Raw genomic sequence first — 22,780 nt, 5'->3', positions numbered from 1 at the left:
GAAATATATAATAGAATTTTTTTAAATACATAAATAATTCATAAACATTGCTTAAAAAGATTGTTTGAGTACCTTATTTCTTAGTATTGATATAATAATTCATCTTGTCTTGTATTATTCTTCCCCTTAATACTGTGTCACACCTCAATTACACGAGAAACGACGAAGGGAAACGTGAAGAGGGTTTTACATGCACAAAGGGTGTATTGATGTATCAAATGAGGGGTTTATTAGGGTTTTGATGTGTCAGGAAAAAATGGAAAAGTATTGATAAAGTATCATAATTTTTTTATTTATTTAAAAATCATAAAGATACAAATATCAATACTTGGCTGACAAGTATCAAGAGAGTACCAGTGTCCGACAAGTATCGGATGAGTATCAATATATATTGATACTCGGACCCTCACTTGTGAAACGGAGGCAGTAAAACACATGCAAACGCACAAACCCCACATTCGTGTCCTGGCATTCGTTTTGTTGCCTTGACGCTGCCCTGCTCCTATGCTGTATATTACACACTTGAAAACCTTTTCTTTTCATGTGTAAAATCGACAGAGTAAAACAAGCTAGAATACTTTATAAGAGTCTACAAACAGTGATTTAACAGTATCCTTGATGTTGCAACTATTTGTGTAGGCATCCTCTTGCTTGTAGAAAAACTCCATACTTCTTGTGAGGTTGAATATCCTCTCCAATAACTCCTTTGGTTGGGCTTTATTAGGTTTTAGCCACTCCTCGTTTAAACTTTTCCATGATTCCTCTGTCAGCTCCTTTATCTTCTTTAGTGCCAGTTCCATTGACATATTGTGCTCCTTCATGCAACTGTCAATTGTTGAAGCGACATGCAATGCCATTTGTTCACGCTACATATGAAATTGTTCGGTCAAAGATTTTACAGCATTTTTTTAAATTAAAGGTAAACAACACTAATGAAAATAATGACATTACCTCATATGACTTCGGATCATCTAATAGCCTCAGAATTATGCAAAGTGAATGTACTATTTCAGGCATACTTGAAACCCACTCAAAAGATTCTCTCGTTGCTATATCACCCATTCCAACGAATGATGCACAAGACAGTAGGTGACATGCTCCACTCCTTACTGAAAGTTGCAAGTGTTCTTCAACAGTTGCTGGGACATATCTTTGGTCACGCCATTTAACCTCAGTGGTGTAAGCTCTCACCCAATCTATTGTCTGAACAAAAAAAAAATAGAGGTTCACATAAACAGATACAAACAAGTAGACGCCTAATAAAAAACAACTAATAGCAATTTACAAACAATACTGAAAGTCTGGTAGCATATATGATACATATATTTCGTAAGGATTTATGAGTCGGATGGTCACTTTTGCCACATGAAGTATCTTATAAAATCAAAATTACAACAAAGACTTGTATACGTGAACAATATGCATTTATGACATTGGATCAGTGATCTTTTAAATGTTTTTTATGTGGAACAATTTGGTATAAGGATTTTGCACCTCTTGCAAAAACAAAAATAGTTTCCTTCTTATATTCTCTTCGAGAGTGATAAGTATATAGATGTAGATCGGAGAGGTAACTCACGACAAATTTCAGGTAGGACAAGCGATACTTCTGCTCTGTTTCTAGCTCATGCTCAATGTCCTTGTAGGTATCGAAGATACACTCAAGAATAATCTTCAAGTTTGCTGGAAGGTCCTGGCCCACCTTTGTGTCCCAACTGGACATGATAATTTTCGACCATACACACATAATGATAATCACGCCCACAATAATGTTAGTAATTAATTTACTGGAGACAGAGAAATGAAATGTTTAACATGGTCCTACAAAGAAAAATGGGATTTGTTGCAGTGGAATCGTGGCGGACTTTTATTTGGGTTTTTTCTCGGTTTGCCATGGAAATGCACATCAGGCCAATCTCAATGGACATTCCATAGGAGTTTCATGAATATTAAATATATTATCACATCAGCAATTTTGCTGGCTTGACAAGGTTATTATGAGGGGGAGTTTCATCCCCGTGATACCTAACATGTATAGTTTTACCAAGTTCTTAGTCTTGATAACAGTGCAATAAAACTGTGCACTAAGACTGACCTCATACTGACTACTCAGTGTCCCCATTTCAAAAACTGACATAATGAAAGACTTCCCTTCTCTAGAAACACCATATCACCCTACCAAAACCCTTCTTCCTTTTGCTTCATCCATCTGTTCTCATCTCAACTGCTGGCTATTGCCACATAATAGTAAGTCGATGGATATGGTCACCACTTACTACTCACTAGTAGGTTTTCAACATTTTCCTAGTTTTTTTGTTGCAAATAACGATGGTTATTGGTCTTCTTTAGAAGCTTTCAAGTGACCTAGTATTTCTTAGTCAAATTACAATATCTCAAGAGTTATTTAGTAATTTGCCAACGATGTTTTTAGTTGAGAAATGTTGGTTAGGATTCTTAGTTGCTACTTGCTAATTTGATTTCACCATTGTGCAGGTTATCCAAAATAAACTACAAACGTTTGGCCAATTAAAAAATATGTAAAGGAGAATGTTGGTGGTTACAAAATACCCAAACAATAGAGTGTGGCTCTTATACTAGACCAGCGTCCAGGAGACCTTCTAGGAGACTAAGTGGCTAGATTGCTGTGTTCTATACAAGGCCTCGTACCCCCTATTTATAGCCTTGGGAACGAGATTGTTGGTGGTTACAAAATGCCAAACCTAGGATTCGGAGGACTCCCGAAGGTCTCGAGACCCCCTCGTCTTCCCGCTATTGCGGGTTCCAACCGTCCACCTCTTGCTGTCAGGGAGGGCGAGAAAGACGGGATGACCTCCCTACCCCAGGAAAAAATGGACTTCTGAGCCTTCGGAAGCATTCCGGCGGAAACTATCGCTCCGGCCCCCGATCTTGGTCCAATTCCCCAACAAACACTTTATCGGAAAAGACTTATTTTCCCCTCAGTATGGAGACCCTGAGAGCCGACCCTGTGAGGGGATGCCAGTGTGGGCTTTTTGTCAAATCTCCCTTGCGGATACGGAGACCCTCTGTACCTAGGGCTAACGTGGTGGGAAACCACCCCCTCCCCCTATGGCCTAGACTCTGGGACCCCCTCCCACTTCGGAGGTATTCCGGACCCTTCGGGGGTCTCCCGAGGCTGGGTGACGTATCCACATCGGGTAGCGCGTAGGCAGCCTCCTGAAACCGGGGAGGCTCCACCACCTAGATCCGGAGGGGCCATGTTCCCTTTAGGGGAACTCCGAAAGCAACAGTTCCTCCTACTTGCGATCCATGGCTGATTCCCCAATAGAGAACAATCCTCGGCCATTTGGAAAAGTACACTCGGGAAATGTTAAATATATTGTAGTGACTTGTGGCGCTAGACTACTATATTTAATCCTAGTGTCAGCTGAGATGAGTGTAGGAATTTCATAAAAGTTACATAAGAATCAGTTTAATTTCCACATGGTACCTGGAAAAAAATTCCAAGAGTGCCTCAAGTTTTGTTGCCACCGTGAATACCCCAGTATAAGTACAAACATTCTGAGAAAGAAGAGGCATTACTCCTGTTTTCTGCATTTCTCTCTCTCTCTTTTTTTATTTCCATTTGCCCCAAAAATTGGCACAGACACCAGCCACCTGCACCCTAGTTATGTTTTTTTTATCGTACTATACTTCTATTGGCACACCGGTGATAGAGAAGGAATTGAAAGACAGGGGAGGAGAGGGCAAGAGCGACTGGATTATCCCCAAAGCATCCTGGGAAGATAAAAATTTCTTCGAATTTTTCAAATGTTTGCTGGGTCGTCGGTGTGTATATGAAAATTTCTTTGGGTTTTTACATCCTTTTATTTTTTTTACTGAGAAGGGAATAAAATAGTTTTTCTCCTTGAAAAAGTATAACACACACCTTTCTATGCACCTGGTAAACAGTTCACATTCCTCTGAAGTTCCATAGACATCATAAATATCATCCACGATCGAGATAATGGCCATCACCTGTGTCAATATTATGCGAGCTCGTGAGTAACATGGTTCGAAGTATGCACCTGCCATCCAAAAGTAGCACTCTACAATTCTGTCTCGAGCGAAGGACAGGTTTGACTGAAGTTGTATATTCTTCCACCACCTGAATTTACAAAAAAAAAACTTAAACAGACATTAATATATGCCTCGTGTTTTAGGGTATCTCTTATATTAGTTTGAACATTTCACAAGAGACATAATTTCATAAGAAAATAATTATATCACCTTGTAATGATTTTGAGTTCTCGCTGATGATGGAGTTGCATAAGATTTGAATTCAGTTTTGCAAGTTCTAATATCGTTTCATGCACTGTAGCTTCTGTCTCATACATGGAGATATAATGCTTCAGCTCATATATTTTGACCCTTCTAGGGAGGGGAATTTCAAGTGCAGACGTTATTTCACGTGCTAATAGCCCTTCAGGATCCAGATGAGGCATTGTTGTTTCTAAACACTTTTTACTGAAGGACACTGCATCATCCAGTATGGTCTCTCCATGAGTTCCAAGATATGCAGCATTGTAAAGGCTCAGTAGGTCCTCCGAACTGTTCGACTCAAAATTTCCCTCTTCATCCTTGAACTTTATAAACACATCTAGAATATTATATTAATTACTTCTTATTTCAAATAGAAGAAATAAACTAAAAAATTGACCATCAAAACATATAATTAACACTTCAAACAATTCTAATACTATCTGAGTTGTTGAAAAGTGATACCAATTAATTTATGTTTAGATGTCCCTTGACAGCATTGCAGGTTTTATTTATTTCTACTAATAACTTTAAGTTACATACTCTTCTTCTTTAATACAATAATACACAGTTTCCCTGCGTGTTCGAGAAAAAAAAACACTAAGTTGCAAAAATTGTCGTGGTGTCGGTCAGAGAACCATAATAATGTATTTGCGTTGAGGAATAATAAGAAATGCAATAACTGATTTTAATAGAGTAATTTAATGCCACAAGCAAGCAAAATAACTGCAATACATTTGAACAATTGCCCCCAACTAAAGTTAATATATATGCAGCATGGGCTTTATTTACGTTGCACATCTCATTATAGGCAAGTCAATTGCTGAGACGGATCATTAATTTGATACTCTGTCTAAAATACTTCACATTTTCAAATGGGTGAATTTGAAATGCAGTGGATCGGAATAACTTTGTCTTTTGGTTAAAGAGGAGTTTGTGATGTTTGATACTACTTGCAAATTGCAAAGTGGGTCCAGGAAACAATATAACAAGTGTTAGAAATAAATATCTTTCTTTTATACGCACAGCACAAAATATATAATTAATTAGTGATTGAAATTTCGTTTTAAAAATATAATTACATTTTTTGTTGCAGTCAGAAACTTCAAAATATAACACAACCTTTTAAACTCAAATTCAAACTCTTCTAGAAAATGTAACTTTTCCTTGCAAATTCTTTTGTACAAAAGAACTTTTTTTAATATGAACCATAATACTATTCTCAGATGATGCGCAAATATTTATCTCCACATAATAAGTTTACTGCACTGTGGAGAACTCATTTATCAGTTATACATAATTTTGTTTACAATGTCCAGTTTGGGCTGGGCCATAGTTTTTTCAAAACGGGAGGTAATATGTACTCTGCCATATAACATTAGTAAGATTATGTCAGTCCAATTGACATTCTGAGCACACAAATAGGAATTGGAAATGTCTCACCTTGCGAAACTCTGCAACCATGATTGCGAAGCAGATAGAACCATAGAGCTACTGTTTGAAGGTCGCAGCCACTAAGATCAGCACTTTTAATCTGAGTGAACGAACCATTGATCTCGTCTTCGAATAAATGATCCAGGCAAAGACGCTGTAGCACATGGATGAGATGAAGCCTTTGAAGCAGGCTGTAACCACTGCTTCGTCTCTCTATCATGTCTGCCACTTCTTCCTTCAGTTTGTCCGCACGTTCTGCCATCCTTACCTGATGAATACAATACTTAAACTGAGCAAATATAGTGAAGATTATTAATTGGTCTTAAACTTTAGTTAACATACTCAATACGTCATATGAAAATCAGAAAGATAGAAAATGTAGGATAAACTCAGGTGCTTGATATCTCCTTTTTAATGTCAGTAGAAAACGTAGCACGTATGTAACTACGAAAGTGAGCTAGCAGAATCTATCAAACCTGTTGGTGGGGGGAACATGCTACTGTGTTCGAGTAGTGAAGGAAGAAATCGCCCCATATGGAAGGATGGAAACGGGGCGGATTCTTGCGGGGTCGATCATCGATCTCGTCGGGATCATCGTGTAACCCTCCTGCTGGGTGTTGATGCGTTACCCGGCACCGGAGGACGTCGTACTGCTGCCGCCGTCGACACATCCATGAACGATACGGGCGTTTTCCAATCGGTTGTGACAACACTATTGCGAGATGGCAGCTTCCATTACACTGTCCTGGTTTCAACGCGAAGGTGGCCATCACAGTGCTCTGCATCTCGACTCATTCAAATGATTTCCGTGCTATTTATCGACTTAGTTTCTTGTTAGGTAGCAAGGGTGTTTTTTTTATAGACCAGAGATCTTACTTAAAATCATCACAAAGACTCGAGACAAGCCTGTAATACAGGTTATAATGACTGAAAGCTGAGACACCTGCCCAAGGCTGAAGGTTACTCTTCCACTGCATTACTTGGGTCCGAAGAAACCATGCCCGAGGAACACGCCCAAACGATAGATTGCAGCAGCACTCACGCGCCTGGAATACCAACTATGGTTGATGATTCCATGACAGGCCAAACAACTCAGCATAAGTACATTCTCTAAAATAAAACCCTGAATATTTTTCTGTTGGTTATATACCTGTCTGCCCTGCGGAGTCGATCAACAAGAATGATTGAGTACACGAAAGATTGAGTGCAGAACTCAGCTACAATGATATCATCGACACATATGGAACTAAAATAATTTTTTATTAAATAAATCCGCACGTTCAAAGCCAACAGCTAGATTTGATGGGGATCGCTAATATATACTCTCTTTGTCTTAAATTATTAGGGTATGTTTGTTTGAGCTGCGGCTTTTGAGCTTTTTAGAAAAGCTGCTATTGGGTTTTTTGATTCTGAAAAACCAACACTAGCTTTTATAATATGTGTGTTAGTTTTCTGAACTCGGAAAGCTACGAAAAGCTCATAAAATGGAGCTTTCCAACTTTTCATATAAACTCAGCTTTTCTGAGCTGCACGAGAAGTTCGCTGTTTATTTGAACTTCCAACTTTGTAAACTGAAAAGCTGCCACGAAGCTCAAACAAATAAGCGCTCATTATTTTGTCTCTTATAGATTTTTCTATACGTTAGATTTTGAAACTAACAACGTGAAACTGGAACGAAGTGCTACGATGACCCTTTCTCTCAACAAAGGAATGTATCGATTAGGGTATAAATTGAAAATATATACTTAAGAATACAGTCACAAGAAAGTGCAATATTATGGAGAATGTGTGGTCAATATAATCAATTAAAATTCGTCCTACAATATCGACTGCATCTTGACTCATTCAAATGATTTCCGTCACTACGGGAAACCTTAAATTTGCCGAGTGTTTTGTTTTTGCCGAGTGTTTTTTTTCAGACACTCGGCAAACAAGTGTTGGAGGTATGCCCTAGAGGCAATCATAGAGATGATGATATTCCATTTGTATCCATGATTTGTATGTTGTGTTCATTGAATATCCATTGAAGGCTACTTGAATTGATTTGCAATTATGTGAATTGTATGTGAAACTCTTTACTTGTATGGTTATTCTAAAGTTGTCCCTAATCGGAGTTCATGTGAGGACACACATGAATATTAGACTAGCACATGTATTAGTTGATGACTATGTTTCACAAGTCATGGACTTGGAGATGTTGAACTAATAATGTGGACTCATGTGGAGACATGTGCTAGGACTGACCTAACACGAGAAGTAGTTCTCTCTTTAAACAACATATACGCTTTGTCCTTAGACCTGAGATTGTTGCATGTATTCTAGATGTGGATCGACCTCCTTAGGGGCTATCAAACGCTACGCCGTAACAGGGTAGTTATAAAGGTAGTTTTCGGGTTTGTCAAGAAGCATGCTATGAGACATGGTCAATCAAGATGGGATTTGCCCCTCTCTGATTGAGAGTGATATCTCTGGGCCCCTCGAGTGATCGGATCCGAAAATGCATGGCCATACTACGTACGGTTAAGAGTTAACCTACAAAGGGATTCCGAATCACAGGATCGAGAAAGAGCGGTCGGCTTGAAGCTAGACCAAATATCGTGAGGCAAAGGGAATAGCATGTATATTATGTTGTGATGGTTCGTCTGATATGATCTTCGTGTGCGTATAGGAGTTGGCACGTCTTGCTAGAGGCCGCTACCGACTATTGGGCCGAGTAGGAGTACTCGGGCCATGTCTATACGTATCCGAACCCATAGGGTCACACACTTAATGGGCTGGAAGCCCAATTCGGATCTGATCCGAGTTGGATTAGGTTTAGAAGTACTAATGAGCCTCGGATCCAGAGGCCCGTTAGGAACCTCTATAAATAGAGGGGTGGGGGCGCCCTAGGGTTTACACCTTTTGGCAAAACACACCTGCCGCGCCTCCCACGCCCTTGCCTGTTGCAAATCGCGGATCTAGCAGTCCGGCTTGCAACGCTTCCTCCCTGCACGTGTGGATACCTTGGAGGTGTTGCGCCTGCAGCACTTGGACGAGCCGCCGACGAGCCACGACGAACCAACGACGAGCCGCGGTTCCGGAGGCGATCTTACTACACGTGGACGAGCTGCTGAGGAGCTGCTGGACGTGATCGACTACGTACGACTACGTGATCATCTTCACTGCATCGATGCATATCTACATCTTCCGCACCAGTAGTGCGTCGAGTGGTAATCCCGTGATCCTTATACGGCAGTTCTTCCTGGTTATACGCGGTAGAATTTTTTGAATTGTGCTAGTGTAGCCTACCTCGTATCCCAACAGTGGTATCAAGAGCCGTAGCTGTTTAGTTTTGGATTCGGGATGTGTGCATATGGAGATATGCAAGTTTTCCGTTTGATCTATGTCCTGGTTTCGTGCCTTTGCTGCAATGGTAGTGTAACGACATACTCCTACCGGTCGGTTTCCGCCATCGGAGTTAAGTGATACACGTAAATCCAGTTGCAGTGAGCGAAGATCAATATGATTGGTTGAATCGAAATCCAGGGTCATACGCCAGGCGCATTAGATGTGCAATAGTAGATGAGATCTACTGCCGGGGTCGGGATTTTTGCCGTATGCGTATGCTTCGGTAAATCAGCCGTAACTTTTCGGTACGATCTCGGATCGGGGCGAATTTTATATGAAAATTGATCTACAGAAAAAGTTACACATGAAATTCAACCGCTTCGCCGTTTTCGGCAAATTTAGATTTCCCAAATTCGGCTTGGAAGATGGAGTTTCGGGCCTCCAAAGTTTGGAACGTTAGGGCGCCTAACTCTGTTTTGCAGGATGTATGTATGTATCTTGTGATCAGTATGGCCCCCTTGTGTATGTGATGCATGTGTGTAACTCATTCATGACCTGCGTGTCACGCGTACGGCAACACGGCAGGAGCCATATGTGTTGTCACTTTATTGTATTTAATGGTCTGCGTACCAATCTGTGATGATCCAAGCAACTATGTAATCTTCATTACTAGATTCTTTACTAGCTATTAGGTGTAATAGCATGTTCTAGTTCTTGGAGGACTCATCACCAGGAGGATGGCGCACATGAAACATGGAGATGGAGATCACCATGGTGAACAGGTTCTATGGAGATGGAGATCACCATATGAAAATGGGCCATACTGTGTCACAACTGTGTGAATGCTATTCTGTTTATGTTTTACTTTCTGCATGCTGTGATGTTAGAAGTAGAACGATCCCTCACAAAGTTTAAGTTAGTATGCCCTCCCAACTAAAACTTGCACCGTCCCATGTCTTGTACAATTAGTGGTGGGTCTATGAAATTAGGGTACCACTAGTTTTCCTTGACTAGACGGGTTTGTGTCGGACACTTACACGCATAAGGGTTGGTTTGCTTAACGAGGTCATCTTAACGGTTAAGGACTTTGGGGCATAAAGGTTGGGCGCCGAGACATAGAGATGTCACCCAACAACAGGAGTCATATGTGATATGATTAGCAAAAGTTGCTTATCGATCTACCTTGTTTGCTAGCGGTGATGCTAAAGCTCACTAGTAGACTTGTTAGTTGTGGATCCTGAATCACTAAGTTTCAATAGAGGGATATTGATTTTAGTGGGAGTAGATTCTGTTAAAATAGTTTAATGTGATTTGCTCTATCATGGATACGTTTGTCTTAGTATATTTTGCATTACTTTGTTGTAGATTAATGGCACCTAGCAGCACTACACCGTTTGCTTTGCGTTCGGTCCTTGAGAAGGACAAGTTGAATGGAACAAACTACTCGGATTGGATCTGTAACCTGATAATTGTTCTCAGGGCTGAGAAAAAGGAAGATGTTCTAGACAACCCACTACCAGAAGAACCTGCTGATGATGCACCCGCTGCTGCTAAGAATGCTTACAAGAAAGCATGTGATGCTAACCTCGAAGTAAGCTACCTTATGCTTGCTTGCATGGAACCCGAGCTGCAGATGCAGTTCGAAACAAACCATGAGGCGCACGATATGATCGTGGTGCTTAGAGACATGTTCCAAACACAGGCCAGGACTGAAAGGTTCAATGTGTCTAAGGCCTTTGTTGAGAGCAAGCTAGCAGAAGGCGCAGCAGTAGGACCACACGTAATCAAGATGATTGGTTACACTCAACGGTTGGAGAAGTTAGGCTTCCCACTGGGCCAAGAGTTGGCCACTGATTTCATTCTTTCGTCTCTTCCGCCTAGCTATGGGAACTTCATCTCGAACTACCATATGCATGGGATGGAGAAGGGTCTGATTGAGCTGTGTGGCATGCTTAAAACAGCAGAGGCTGACATCAAGAAAAGCGCTAGTACCAGCCATGTGATGGCGATACAGAACAAGCCTAGCTTTAAGAAGAAGGGCAATTCTTGGAAGAAGAAGGGCAAGGCTGGAACGTCCAAGCCAAACCCACCGCCCAAGGTTAAAGCTGGACCTGGACCTGCTCCAGACAAAGAGTGCTTTTAATGTCATGAACTTGGTCACTGGAAGAGAAACTGCAAGCAGTACCTAGCTTCCTTGAAGAATGGCGGAAGTACGAGTACTTCTACCTCAGGTACGCTTGTTGTTAACGTTATAGACAACATATTTCTCGCTGATACATTTATTAATTCTTGGGTATTTGATACCGGATCGGTTGCTCATATTTGCAATTCGATGCAGGGAATGATAAGAAGTAGAAGCGTGGAAAGAGGAGAAGTTGATTTCCGCGTGGGCAATAATGCAAGAGTTGCTGCGTTGACCGTCGGGACGATGCAACTCCACCTCCCGTCAGGATTTATTATGGAGTTGAATAATTGTTATTTTGTTCCTAGTTTAAGTCGAAACATTTTGTCTCCTTCATGCTTGATGAAGGATGGTTATTCATTTGCGAGTGAAAACAATGGTTGTGTGATCTCTAAGAATAATATGTTTATGGCTTTTGCACACATTGTGAATGGATTGTTTGTTTTAAATCTTGATGGTTCACCTGTCTGTAATGTAAGTGCTAAAAGGCCTCGGCCTAATGATTTGAGTCCTACCTACTTGTGGCATTGTCATTTGGGTCATATAAGTGAAAAGCGCATGAAAAAGCACCATTCTGATGGACTTCTAACTTCGTTTGATTTTAAATCATACGAGACATGTGAGGCTTGCTTGCTAGGCAAGATGACCAAGACGCCTTTCACAGGATTTCCTGAGAGAGCAGTAGACTTGTTGGAACTCGTACATAGTGATGTATGCGGACCAATGAGCACGACGGCTAGAGGAGGATTCCAATACTTCATAACTTTCACTGATGATTTTAGTAGATATGGCTATGTCTACTTGATGAGGCACAAGTCTGAAACCTTTGAAAAGTTCAAGGAATTTCAGAATGAAGTTGAAAATCAGCGTGGCAAGAAAATTAAGGCCTTACGATCTGATCGTGTAGGCGAGTATTTGAGCCACGAGTTTAGCAATCATCTAAAGAGTTGCGGAATTGTTCCACAACTTACGCCGCCTGGAACACCTCTGAGAAACGGTGTGTCCGAGCGACGTAATCGAACTTTGTTAGACATGGTTCGATCAATGATGAGCCAGTCGGACCTACCGTTGTCATTTTGGGGATACGCTCTAGAAACAACAGCTTTCACACTTAATAGGGTACCATCTAAATCCGTAGTTAAGACATCATATGAGATATGGACTGGAAAGGTTCCTAGTTTGTCTTTTCTAAAGATTTGGGGATGTGAAGTGTTTGTCAAGCGACTTCAGTCGGACAAGATCACACCCAAGTCGGATAAGTGCATTTTCGATGAAGGACTTAGGGGAAGCGGCATATATTCTGGGCATTAAGATCTATAGAGATCGATCAAGAAGGCTTATAGGATTAAGCCAAGATACTTACATTGACAAAATGTTGAAGCGGTTCAGCATGGAAGAGGCAAAGAAAGGGTTCTTGCCTATGTCACATGGCATACATCTCAGTAAGACTCAGTGTCCTTCGACTGCTGATGAGCGGGATCGCATGAGTAGAGTGCCATATGCCTCGACTATTGGATCTATCATGTATGCAATGATAAGTACTCGCCCAGATGTTTCATATGCGCTAAGTACACACATGAATATTAGACTAGCACATGTATTAGTTGATGACTATGTTTCACAAGTCATGGACATGGAGATGTTGAACTAATAATGTGGACTCATGTGGAGACATGTGCTAGGACTGACCTAACACGAGAAGTAGTTCTCTCTTTAAACAAGATATACGCTTTATCCTTAGACCTGAGATTGTTGCATGTATTCTAGATGTGGATCGACCTACTTAGGGGCTATCAAACGCTACGCCGTAACAGGGTAGTTATAAAGGTAGTTTTCGGGTTTGTCAAGAAGCATGCTATGAGACATGGTCAATCAAGATGGGATTTGCCCCTCTCTGATTGAGAGTGATATCTCTGGGCCCCTCGAGTGATCGGATCCGAAAATGCATGGCCATGCTATGTACGGTTAAGAGTTAACCTACAAAGGGATTCCGAATCACAGGATCGAGAAAGAGCGGTCGGCTTGAAGCTAGACCAAATATCGTGAGGCAAAGGGAATAGCATGTATATTATGTTGTGATGGTTCGTCTGATATGATCTTCGTGTGCGTATAGGAGTTGGCACGTCTTGCTAGAGGCCGCTACCGACTATTGGGCCGAGTAGGAGTACTCGGGCCATGTCTATACGTATCCGAACCCATAGGGTCACACACTTAATGGGCTGGAAGCCCAATTCGGATCTGATCCGAGTTGGATTAGGTTTAGAAGTACTAATGGGCCTCGGATCCAGAGGCCCGTCGGGAACCTCTATAAATAGAGGGGTGGGGGCGCCCTAGGGTTTACACCTTTTGGCGAAACACACCTGCCGTGCCTTCCACGCCCTTGCCTGTTGCAAATCGCGGATCTAGCAGTCCGGCTTGCGACGCTTCCTCCCTGCACGTGTGGATACCTTGGAGGTGTTGCGCCTGCAGCACTTGGACGAGCCACCGACGAGCCACGACGAGCCAACGACGAGCCGCGGTATCGGAGGCGATCTTGCTGCACGTGGACGAGCTGCTGAGGAGCTGCTGGACGTGATCGACTACGTACGACTACGTTGATCGACTACGTACGACTACGTGATCGTCTTCACTGCATCGACGCATATCTACATCTTCCGCACCAGTAGTGCGTCGAGTGGTAATCCCGTGATCCTTATACGGCAGTTCTTCCTAGTTATACGCGGTAGAATTTTTTGAATTGCGCTAGTGTAGCCTACCTCGTATCCCAACAACAAGCTCTTTGCCGAGTGCCAAGCCAAAAACACTCGGCAAAAAAAAACACTCGGCAAATCGGGGCTTTGCCGAGTGTCAAATAAAAAACACTCGGCAAAGCCCCCTCTTTGCCGAGTGTCAAAAAAAACACTCGGCAAAGAGGGGGGTTTGCCTAGTGTTTTTTTTGACACTCGGCAAAAAAATATTTTTTTTCTCTTTCCACCATGAAATTTTTTCTACTCCCCACATACAACATGTGGTACTCCATGTTAAAATTTGGTATATTTTTGAATTTATTTGCTATATTTATTTAATTAATTGTATTTCAAGGGAATTTTTGGTATAAGTCAAATTTGAACTGCAAGTGATTCAAATTATGGAATAAAATGTGTAGAAAAATGATATTCATGTTATTTGGACCAATTGGAGACCTGACCCATGAAATGAAAAGAAATATCGAACATCTTGTTCAGGAAATACGACCATGAACGTGTGGAAGTAGTATTTTTAAATTGTAAAAAAAACAATCAAAGTCTGAAAATTATGAGATTTGCCATGATGTGATGATATAATACGTGGAGGCTGTGGAAAAAAATTGAGAAGGTTTTGCACATTTCATCATGTACGATGATTACAAACCGAAGCATCTCAGAAGAAGAATAGTAACTTCGAGAAGGATTGCATAAGATTTGAAGTCAAAATGACGGTCCAGTTTTGATTTGACTACAAAACTTTTTGTGCAGTCAATAGAGAATATATATTATTTCATGTAAATTTTTGACAATTTTTTGAAACTGTTAGATATTTTTAATTTTTTTTTTAAAATAGCTTTGCCGAGTGTCCTAGGGTAGACTCTCGGCAAAGAACCCTTCACCGAGTGTCACCCTAGACACTCGGCGACTTAATACCCGGGCCCCAAGGACTAAGTCCCGACCGCACCTTAAGTCCCGGCCGCACCAACTCGTCCCCCCGTCACTCCCACTCGTCCTCCCACCTCTTCCTCTGATCTCCCTCCCGCCGCCGCCCGCCGCCCAGCGGCCCCCGCCGCCGCCCGGCGCCCCCGGCCCCGGATCCGCCGCCCGCCCGGACCCTCCACCGGATCTGCTTCATGGCGTGGCGGCGGGAAGCAGTGGCTGGCGGCGGTGTGCATGGTGGTGGCGGCGGCGGCGGCGACGGAGCAGGTGGCAGTGGCGGCGGCGGCGGCGGCGGAGCAGGTGGCGGTGGCGGCGGCGGCGGAGCAGGATAACACTGGTTTGGAACATGATTTTTTTTTATTTTTTTCAATAATTGTTCGCCGAGTGTTTTGTGGGCACTCGGCAAAGTCTTTGCCGAGTGCCCGACACAAAACACTCGGCGAACCAGTGTTTGCCGTCAAGATTTTTGCCGTGTGTCGTTTGCCGAGTGTAACACTCGGCAAACGTTTCACCGAGGGTTTTCTGGCCTTCGCCGAGTGCCCCAGGCACTCGGCGAACTGTCTGTTTCCCGTAGTGCGTGCTATTTATCAACTTAGTTTCTTGTTAGGTAGCAAGGGTGTTTTTTTTATAGACCAGAGATCTTACTTAAAATCATCACAAAGACTCGAGACAAGCCTGTAATACAGGTTATAAAGACTGAAAGCTGAGACACCTGCCCAAGGCTCAAGGTTACGCTTCCACTGCATTACTTGGGTCCGAAGAAACCATGCACGAGGAACACGCCCAAACGATAGATTGCAGCAGCACTCACGCGCCTGGAATACCAACTATGGTTGATGATTCCATGACAGGCCAAACAACTCAGCATAAGTCCATTCTCTAAAATAAAACCCTGAATATTTTTCTGTTGGTTATATACCTGTCTGCCCTGCGGAGTCGATCAACAAGAATGATTGAGTACACGAAAGATTGAGTGCAGAACTCAGCTACAACGATATCATCGACACATATGGAACTAAAATAATTTTTTATTAAATAAATCCGCACGTTGAAAGCCAACAGCTAGATTTGATGGGGATCGCTAACATATACTCTCTCTGTCCTAAATTATTAGGGTATATTTGTTTGAGCTGCGGCTTTTGAGCTTTTCAGAAAAGCTGCTATTGGGTTTTTTGATTCTGAAAAACCAACACTAGCTTTTATAATATGTGTGTTAGTTTTCTGAACTCGGAAAGCTACGAAAAGCTCATAAATTGGAGCTTTCCAGCTTTTCATATAAACTCAGCTTTTCTGAGCTGCACGAGAAGTTCGCTGTTTGTTTGAACTTCCAATTTTGTACACTGAAAAGCTGCCATGAAGCTCAAACAAATAAGCCCTTGATTATTTTGTCTCTTATAGATTTTTCTATAAGTTAGATTTTGAAACTAACAACGTGAAACTGGAACGAAGTGCTACGATGACCCTTTCTCTCAACAAAGGAATGTATCGATAAGGGTATAAATTGAAAATATATACTTAAGAATACAGTTCACAAGAAAGTGCAATATTACGGAGAATGTGTGGTCAATATAATCAATTAAAATTCGTCCTACAATATCGACTGCATCTCGACTCATTCAAATGATTTCCGTGCTATTTATCAACTTAGTTTCTTGTTAGGTAGCAAGGGTGTTTTTTTTATAGACCAGAGATCTTACTTAAAACCATCACAAAGACTCGAGACAAGCCTGTAATACAGGTTATAAAGACTGAAAGCTGAGACACCTGCCCAAGGCTCAAGGTTACGCTTCCACTGCATTACCTGGGTCCGAAGAAACCATGCACGAGGAACACGCCCAAACGATAGATTGCAGCAGCACTCACGCGCCTGGAATACCAACTATGGTTGATGATTCCATGACAGGACAAACAACTCAGCATAAGTCCATTCTCTAAAATAAAACCCTGAATATTTTTCTGTTGGTTATATACCTGTCTGCCCTGCGGAGTCGATCAACAAGAATGATTGAGTACACGAAAGATTGAGTGCAGAACTCAGCTACAACGATATCATCGACACATATGGAACTAAAATATTTTTTTATTAAATAAATCCGCACGTTGAAAGCCAACAGCTAGATTTGATGGGGATCGCTAACATACACTCTCTCTATCCTAAATTATTAGGACATGTTTGTTTGAGCTGTAGCTTTTGAGCCTTTCAGAAAAGCTGCTGTTGGATTTTTTGATTCTGAAAAACTAACACTAGCTTTTAGAATATGTGTGTTAGTTTTCTGAGCTCGGAAAGCTACGAAAAGCTCATAAAATGAAGCTTTCCAGCTTTTCATATAAAGTTAGCTTTTCTAAGCTGCACGAGAAGTTTGCTGTTTGTTTGAACTTCCAACTTTTTACACTAAAAAGCTACCAGGAAGCTTAAACAAATAAGCCCTTGATTATTTTTTCTCTTATAGATTTTCCTATACGTTAGATTTTGAAACTAACAGCGTGAAACTGGAACGAAGTGCTACGATGACCCTTTCTCTCAACAAAGGAATGTATCGATTAGGGTATAAATTGAAAATATATACTTAATAATACAGTCACAGGAAAGTGCAATATTATGGAGAATGTGTAGTGAATATAATCAATTAAAATTCGTCCTACAATATTTTATATATATCTGTATTTATATACAACATATTCGTGCCTAAACGGCGCAGCGATTGCATGAGTAACTGTTGGATTTCGCATGAGGTAATGCGAATATGATGGAGGGTATATAGTTCAAAAAATGAAATGGTCAATGTGACTGCTTATCTTTTTTTTTTTTGAGTAAAATGTGACTGGTTGTCACTTTGGCCCAAGGTACATTAAAAAATCATCACGGTGACTGAAATCAAGGCAATACTTCCAAATACAAATAAACACCAAACGAACAGTAGCTAGTAGCTCAAATCACAAACTTGTACAAAGAATATGGTGCATGTGGACATGGGCATCTGGCACTGGGCGACACACTGTTTATTTGTTGGAATTATTTGCACTAGGAGATAGGAAAGGGCTCCACAAACAACAAGTGGATGGTATCTCTGAGGTTCTGACAGTTCGTGAAATTATCATCCAGGTTGTAGATGAACTCCATCGTCCTGGTCAAATTGAATATCCTCTCCAATAGCGAACTAGGCACTGCATTATCAGGATTCAGCCACTCGCCGTTAAAATATTTCCACGTCTCCTCTTTCAGTTCCTCTATCTTCTTGCGTGCAATTTCAATTGAGACGTTGTGCTCTTTCATGTAGCTTTTGATGGTTGAAGCAACATGAGGGTGCAATTGCTCTCGCTGCATGGACAAATTATTAATGCCATATAAAACTCAGTACAATTTTGGTAAAAGAAAGGGTGGTTATAAAATGTGAAGCAGTAATGCATGTATCCATATGTTTTTTAATGAAACTGCATGTATCCATATTGTTTGAGAATGTCATCAGCATGCACTTGCTAGAGCACAGAGCCATGCTGCGAAATATACATCAGGCTTCAAAGCTCAGAAGTTTTAGCTAAGGTTTGAGACATTAACATTACCTCATATGTCTGTAGATCGTCCAATAGTCTCAAAATTATGCAAAGTGCTTTTACGATTTTAGGCATGGTAGAGACCCAATCAAAAGAGTCCTTTGTTGCTATCTCGTCCATTCCAACGAAGGAAGCGCACGCCAACAGGTGACATGCACCAGTCCTTAACGAAACTTGTAGGTGCTCATTTACAGTTCTCGGGATGTATCCTTCTTCACGCATTTTTACCTCGGCATTGTAGCCTCTGACCAGATCTATTGTCTGCAGATCGATGCCAGTTAGTACATGGTAAAGTTCACAAATGTAAGTATTAAGAAAATAAAATCAAAAGGAGTCTTTCACTATAGGTAACTAATACCTACATACTACTTTTTTTTTTGTGATAGCAAAGGTGCCGCCTGCGCACACAGGCACAGGGCACAATCACACACCAACGAATCTATTCCCTGCACACACTACAAAATACTCTACTAAAAGCTTCTCTAAAAAAACTACTAATTAAAAGCAACTATAAGTATACATATGTGGTATGCAACTATATATTCTTATTTTTTATACTTTTTAGATTAAGATATATAGGTTAAATAAAAATAAAAGAAATGTAACTTACGAAGTTTTTCAGATAGGGCATGCGATATTTCTCCTCCTGCGCCAGCTCATTGTCCATGGTTTCATAGCTATCCAAAATTTTCCCAAGCGCATGCTTCATGCACTCTGGGAGATCGTCAGCCAATTTTCTATCCCATCTGCACATTATTATTTCCCAACAAACATATATGTGAATGCTACATGTGTCCATATAACAACAAAAGAGTGCTACCAAATATGTACCCTTTATGGTGTTTGACACTTTGACTCATGCGTAATTATATATTGCACATGCAAACTTTTGACGATTATATAGACGCAAGCAAGCTGGCACAAACCTTTCTATGCAGTTGGTGAGTAACTCGCACTCTTCTACAGTTCCGTAGGAATCAAACATATCATCAAATATGGTGGCAATAGAAATCACCATTGTCAATATTATCCGGCCTCGTGAGTAGCATGGTTCGAAATATACTCCTAATATCCAAAAATAGCACTCAACAACTCTATCTCGGGCAAATGGAAGCTTTGATTCAATCTCTAGATCCTTCCACCATCTGTATAATTTTGAAAAAGATCATTAGTAGAGGTGTTTAAAAACTCAATTAAAAATATATAATTAAACTACATACGAATCTATATTTACCAGATTAACTAGTAACAATGAAATGGTAATATGGAGTAAATTTCAAATAATAGCATTACTTCACCTTGTAATGAGTTCCAATTCTTGTTGATGATGCAATTGCATAATATTAGAGTTTAGCTTTGCAAGTTGCAGTACTGATTCATGTACTGTAGCCTCTTTCTCATATGTGGAGATATAATACTTTGACTCATAAATTCTGACCCTTCTTGGGAGGGGAATCTCAAGTGCACATTTGACTTCATGTGCTAATGATCCTTCCAGAGAGGGAAATATTGTCTCTAAATGCGTTCTTGTAAAAACTATGGCTTCATCAAGTATTGTCTCTCCATGGGTTCCGAGGTGAGCAGCGTTGTAAAGACTCAATAGTTCCACAGGATTGTTCGCAAAAAAACTTCCATCTTGATCTTTAAACCTCACAAATATGTCTGAAAATACCACAACAAATTCATGAAATGGTATTTGCAAAATTAGTATTCCCTCAATCCATCAATATAAGACATATTCTGTTTTGAGAAAGTCAAAACTTTGTAAACTTTGACCAAGAATTATTCAAAATATATTCATTTTTGCGGTATAAAAGTTCATCAATAGATTCATATTTGAATTAATTTATGATAATGTTGATTTTTTTAGCAATTGGCAACAATCTGTAAATATAAGATAATGTTAAGGTAAAAAATAGTAATGGAACCAAATCTTCAATATATTTCAAAATATGATTTACACTGGTAGATGGAGAGAGAAAGATGTAACAAATCAACTCCTATCATGTGGTGAAGCTTTTAAAAAGGAATCATTGCTACATATATAACACACCTTGGCATTGGAATTAATAATTGATGAATATAATATTAAAGGAAATGGAGAAAATAACAATTTAAGTAATCTGACCCCATCTTTACCAATTCAGCGTGTTTTGTTTGGAACTAGGAAGTATGAGAAGTACTCCATCTAGTCATAAAACAACCTACTTTGCTTAATACGAATGCTATCTTTGAATGCTCAATTACTATATACAAAAAAGTATATGTGGCAAAAGTCATGATAGTTTTCTTGCAAACAACCTACTAGAACCTTGCACTTAACTTTTTGTGATGGGAAGGGGTAATATAATTTGTTTCATTCATCCTACCCATTAAGATTTATTCTATATAAATTTATTGATTTGGGTGATGTTCTGTGTTTTCTTCGATGTGGAGATGATTATCTACTTCGTACTATTTAACACAGATACATTAGTCCAATATCATCCTAGCTTCAACACAACTGCTTGAAACACTCTCGATCCATATATGTAAATCTTACCTGGAGACACTCTGTATCCGTGCTTACGGAGCAGATAAAACCACAGAGCTACCGTGTGAAGATCACATCCAGTAACATTGGCAGTCTTAATTTGAGCCAATGCAGCATTGATGTCATCTTCGAACAGATGAACCAGGCACAGGCGCTCCAATGCATCGATGAGTTGTAGTCTCGGATGAAGGTCCCAAGCAACTGAACTTGCTATCATCTTTGCCACGGCTTCCTTCATTTTATCTGCTCGTTCTGCCATCCAAATCTGCCGAAAGCAGTATTTAAACTGAGCTCATATATATAGACTAAGCGAAGACAGTATTTATCAATAATTATTTTAGATAGGATACAATATTATTAGTTGCATCAGTCATGAAAATATTTTGAGTTGTCCCAATTGGAAGTTGGTGCACAGAATCTACATCACTAACAGAACAGTCTTGCACACATGGGACCCGAGTTAGCAATAATTTGGAAAGGACACCGATATGGCCCCCTTTCGGAATCAGCCAGAAGACTGAGAACACTGAACACCTGCTCCAGAATAGCCAACGTACGCCCAGGTTGGGATTCCTGGCAGCATGGGCAGACGCCAAGATTGGTGCCCTCCAATAATACTGTCCTCTTTTAATGTTGGTAATATTATTATTGATCAAAAATCATTCTAAAAAATGAATTGAACATATTCAGTATATTTTGATGCTACCTCTACTGTACTAATCACTTCAAACATTGGAACCATGTCCACGAGCGCCTATTGAACAGTTCGATTTTACAGTTGTCTGACTGTCACTTGATATGTCCAACTTTCTGTTCACTATATACTTTTATTATACAAAACTAAAAGAATCTAGATACTTTTATGCATATTAACAGAAGCGCGAAAATTTCACATGTTGAGTTGCATGTGTTCGGAACATCTATTTGGTAATAGAGGGTGAGATCAAACGAATCTTCATATTTTTATGGTTATGTGAAGCAAAAACTTATCCATTAGGGAAATTTCACTTGCAATCAAACTTGTCAAAAGAAGGAAAAAAGAGACAAAAACAGACATAATTTTGCAGTTAATGGTGCTATGAGTAGTATTATCTGAGGTAACTTGAGTTTGGACGATTCGCAAGGAACCATGCATGTAGAAAGGCGAGGATAATAATGTGGTCCTGCTGGTTATGGGATTTCAGAAGGGATTGTTGAGAATGCCGACCATTATCGTAGCAGTAAAAGAGCATCGCTAGCTTACATAGTGATTGAAACCTGCTGCGAGTTGCCTGTAGATGCAGAGGGTAGGACGTAGGGACTGAAATAATTTGAACATATAAAGCGACTAGGGCCGCAGGGATAGATAACTCTGCTCACTATTTTTTTAGAAAAACAGGCTTTCAGCCCCAATAATAAATCTTTAAAGAAAACAAGATATAGTGAGTCTATATACGTTTAAAAAGAGATGAAAATCGATGAACCTGTTGCTTGGAGGAAGCTGCTGGGTCGGAATAGCGCAGGAAGAAATCTCCCCATATAGAAGGTTGAAAATTGCATGGGTTCTTGCTCAAGCGATCGTCAACCTCAAGATTATCATGATGTACTGTTGCCACTGAACGCTGTTGCATTTGCTGGCGTTGCAGCGTGTGCTTCTGCTGCCGACGCCTCCAAGAAATACATGGCCGCTGTGATGCTGCTGATGCGAGAAGGCAGCTCCCGTTGCACTGCCTTGGTCTCAGGGAGAAGGTGGTCATCACACTGCCTTGCATTTCGAATCTTTAGCGCGGTTGGTTCTAAGAACTAAGGTAACCTGCAAATACGCAGATG

At 40.6% G+C, this 22,780-nt stretch overlaps 2 protein-coding genes across 2 annotated transcripts; both read right to left on the bottom strand.

The window, feature by feature from the left end:
* Positions 1-313: 313 nt before the first annotated feature.
* On the bottom strand, positions 314-6,541 carry LOC101753547 ((S)-beta-macrocarpene synthase). Its single transcript, XM_004952365.2, has 7 exons — positions 6,189-6,541; positions 5,722-5,980; positions 4,249-4,618; positions 3,908-4,126; positions 1,580-1,715; positions 952-1,203; positions 314-866 (listed from the first exon to the last, which is right to left on the bottom strand). The coding sequence occupies exons 1-7, from the start codon at positions 6,495-6,497 to the stop codon at positions 570-572; spliced, it is 1,842 nt and encodes a 613-aa protein (XP_004952422.1). The 5' UTR covers positions 6,498-6,541; the 3' UTR covers positions 314-569.
* An 11,121-nt stretch (positions 6,542-17,662) lies between these two features.
* On the bottom strand, positions 17,663-22,780 carry LOC101753142 (beta-sesquiphellandrene synthase). The gene is made up of 7 exons (XM_004952364.2): positions 22,435-22,780; positions 20,981-21,236; positions 19,737-20,100; positions 19,365-19,583; positions 19,049-19,184; positions 18,448-18,699; positions 17,663-18,205 (listed from the first exon to the last, which is right to left on the bottom strand). The coding sequence occupies exons 1-7, from the start codon at positions 22,720-22,722 to the stop codon at positions 17,909-17,911; spliced, it is 1,812 nt and encodes a 603-aa protein (XP_004952421.1). The 5' UTR covers positions 22,723-22,780; the 3' UTR covers positions 17,663-17,908.

Source organism: Setaria italica, chromosome I (assembly GCF_000263155.2).
Source record: "Setaria italica strain Yugu1 chromosome I, Setaria_italica_v2.0, whole genome shotgun sequence".
Classification (NCBI taxonomy): domain Eukaryota; kingdom Viridiplantae; phylum Streptophyta; class Magnoliopsida; order Poales; family Poaceae; genus Setaria; species Setaria italica.
This window is presented reverse-complemented; position numbering and strand designations above follow the sequence as displayed.

Excerpts from the sequence above, each read along its gene's own strand:
- LOC101753142 (XM_004952364.2), bottom strand. The coding sequence starts at position 22,722 with ATGCAAGGCAGTGTGATGACCACCTTCTCCCTGAGACCAAGGCAGTGC. Across the intron at positions 21,237-22,434 it reads CAGCTTCCTCCAAGCAACAG|ATTTGGATGGCAGAACGAGC; the intron begins GTTCATCGATTT and ends TGCTTTCGGCAG. Across the intron at positions 19,584-19,736 it reads GAATTGGAACTCATTACAAG|ATGGTGGAAGGATCTAGAGA; the intron begins GTGAAGTAATGC and ends AAAATTATACAG.
- LOC101753547 (XM_004952365.2), bottom strand. The coding sequence starts at position 6,497 with ATGCAGAGCACTGTGATGGCCACCTTCGCGTTGAAACCAGGACAGTGT. Across the intron at positions 5,981-6,188 it reads CATGTTCCCCCCACCAACAG|GTAAGGATGGCAGAACGTGC; the intron begins GTTTGATAGATT and ends TGTATTCATCAG. Across the intron at positions 867-951 it reads ATGATCCGAAGTCATATGAG|CGTGAACAAATGGCATTGCA; the intron begins GTAATGTCATTA and ends TTTCATATGTAG.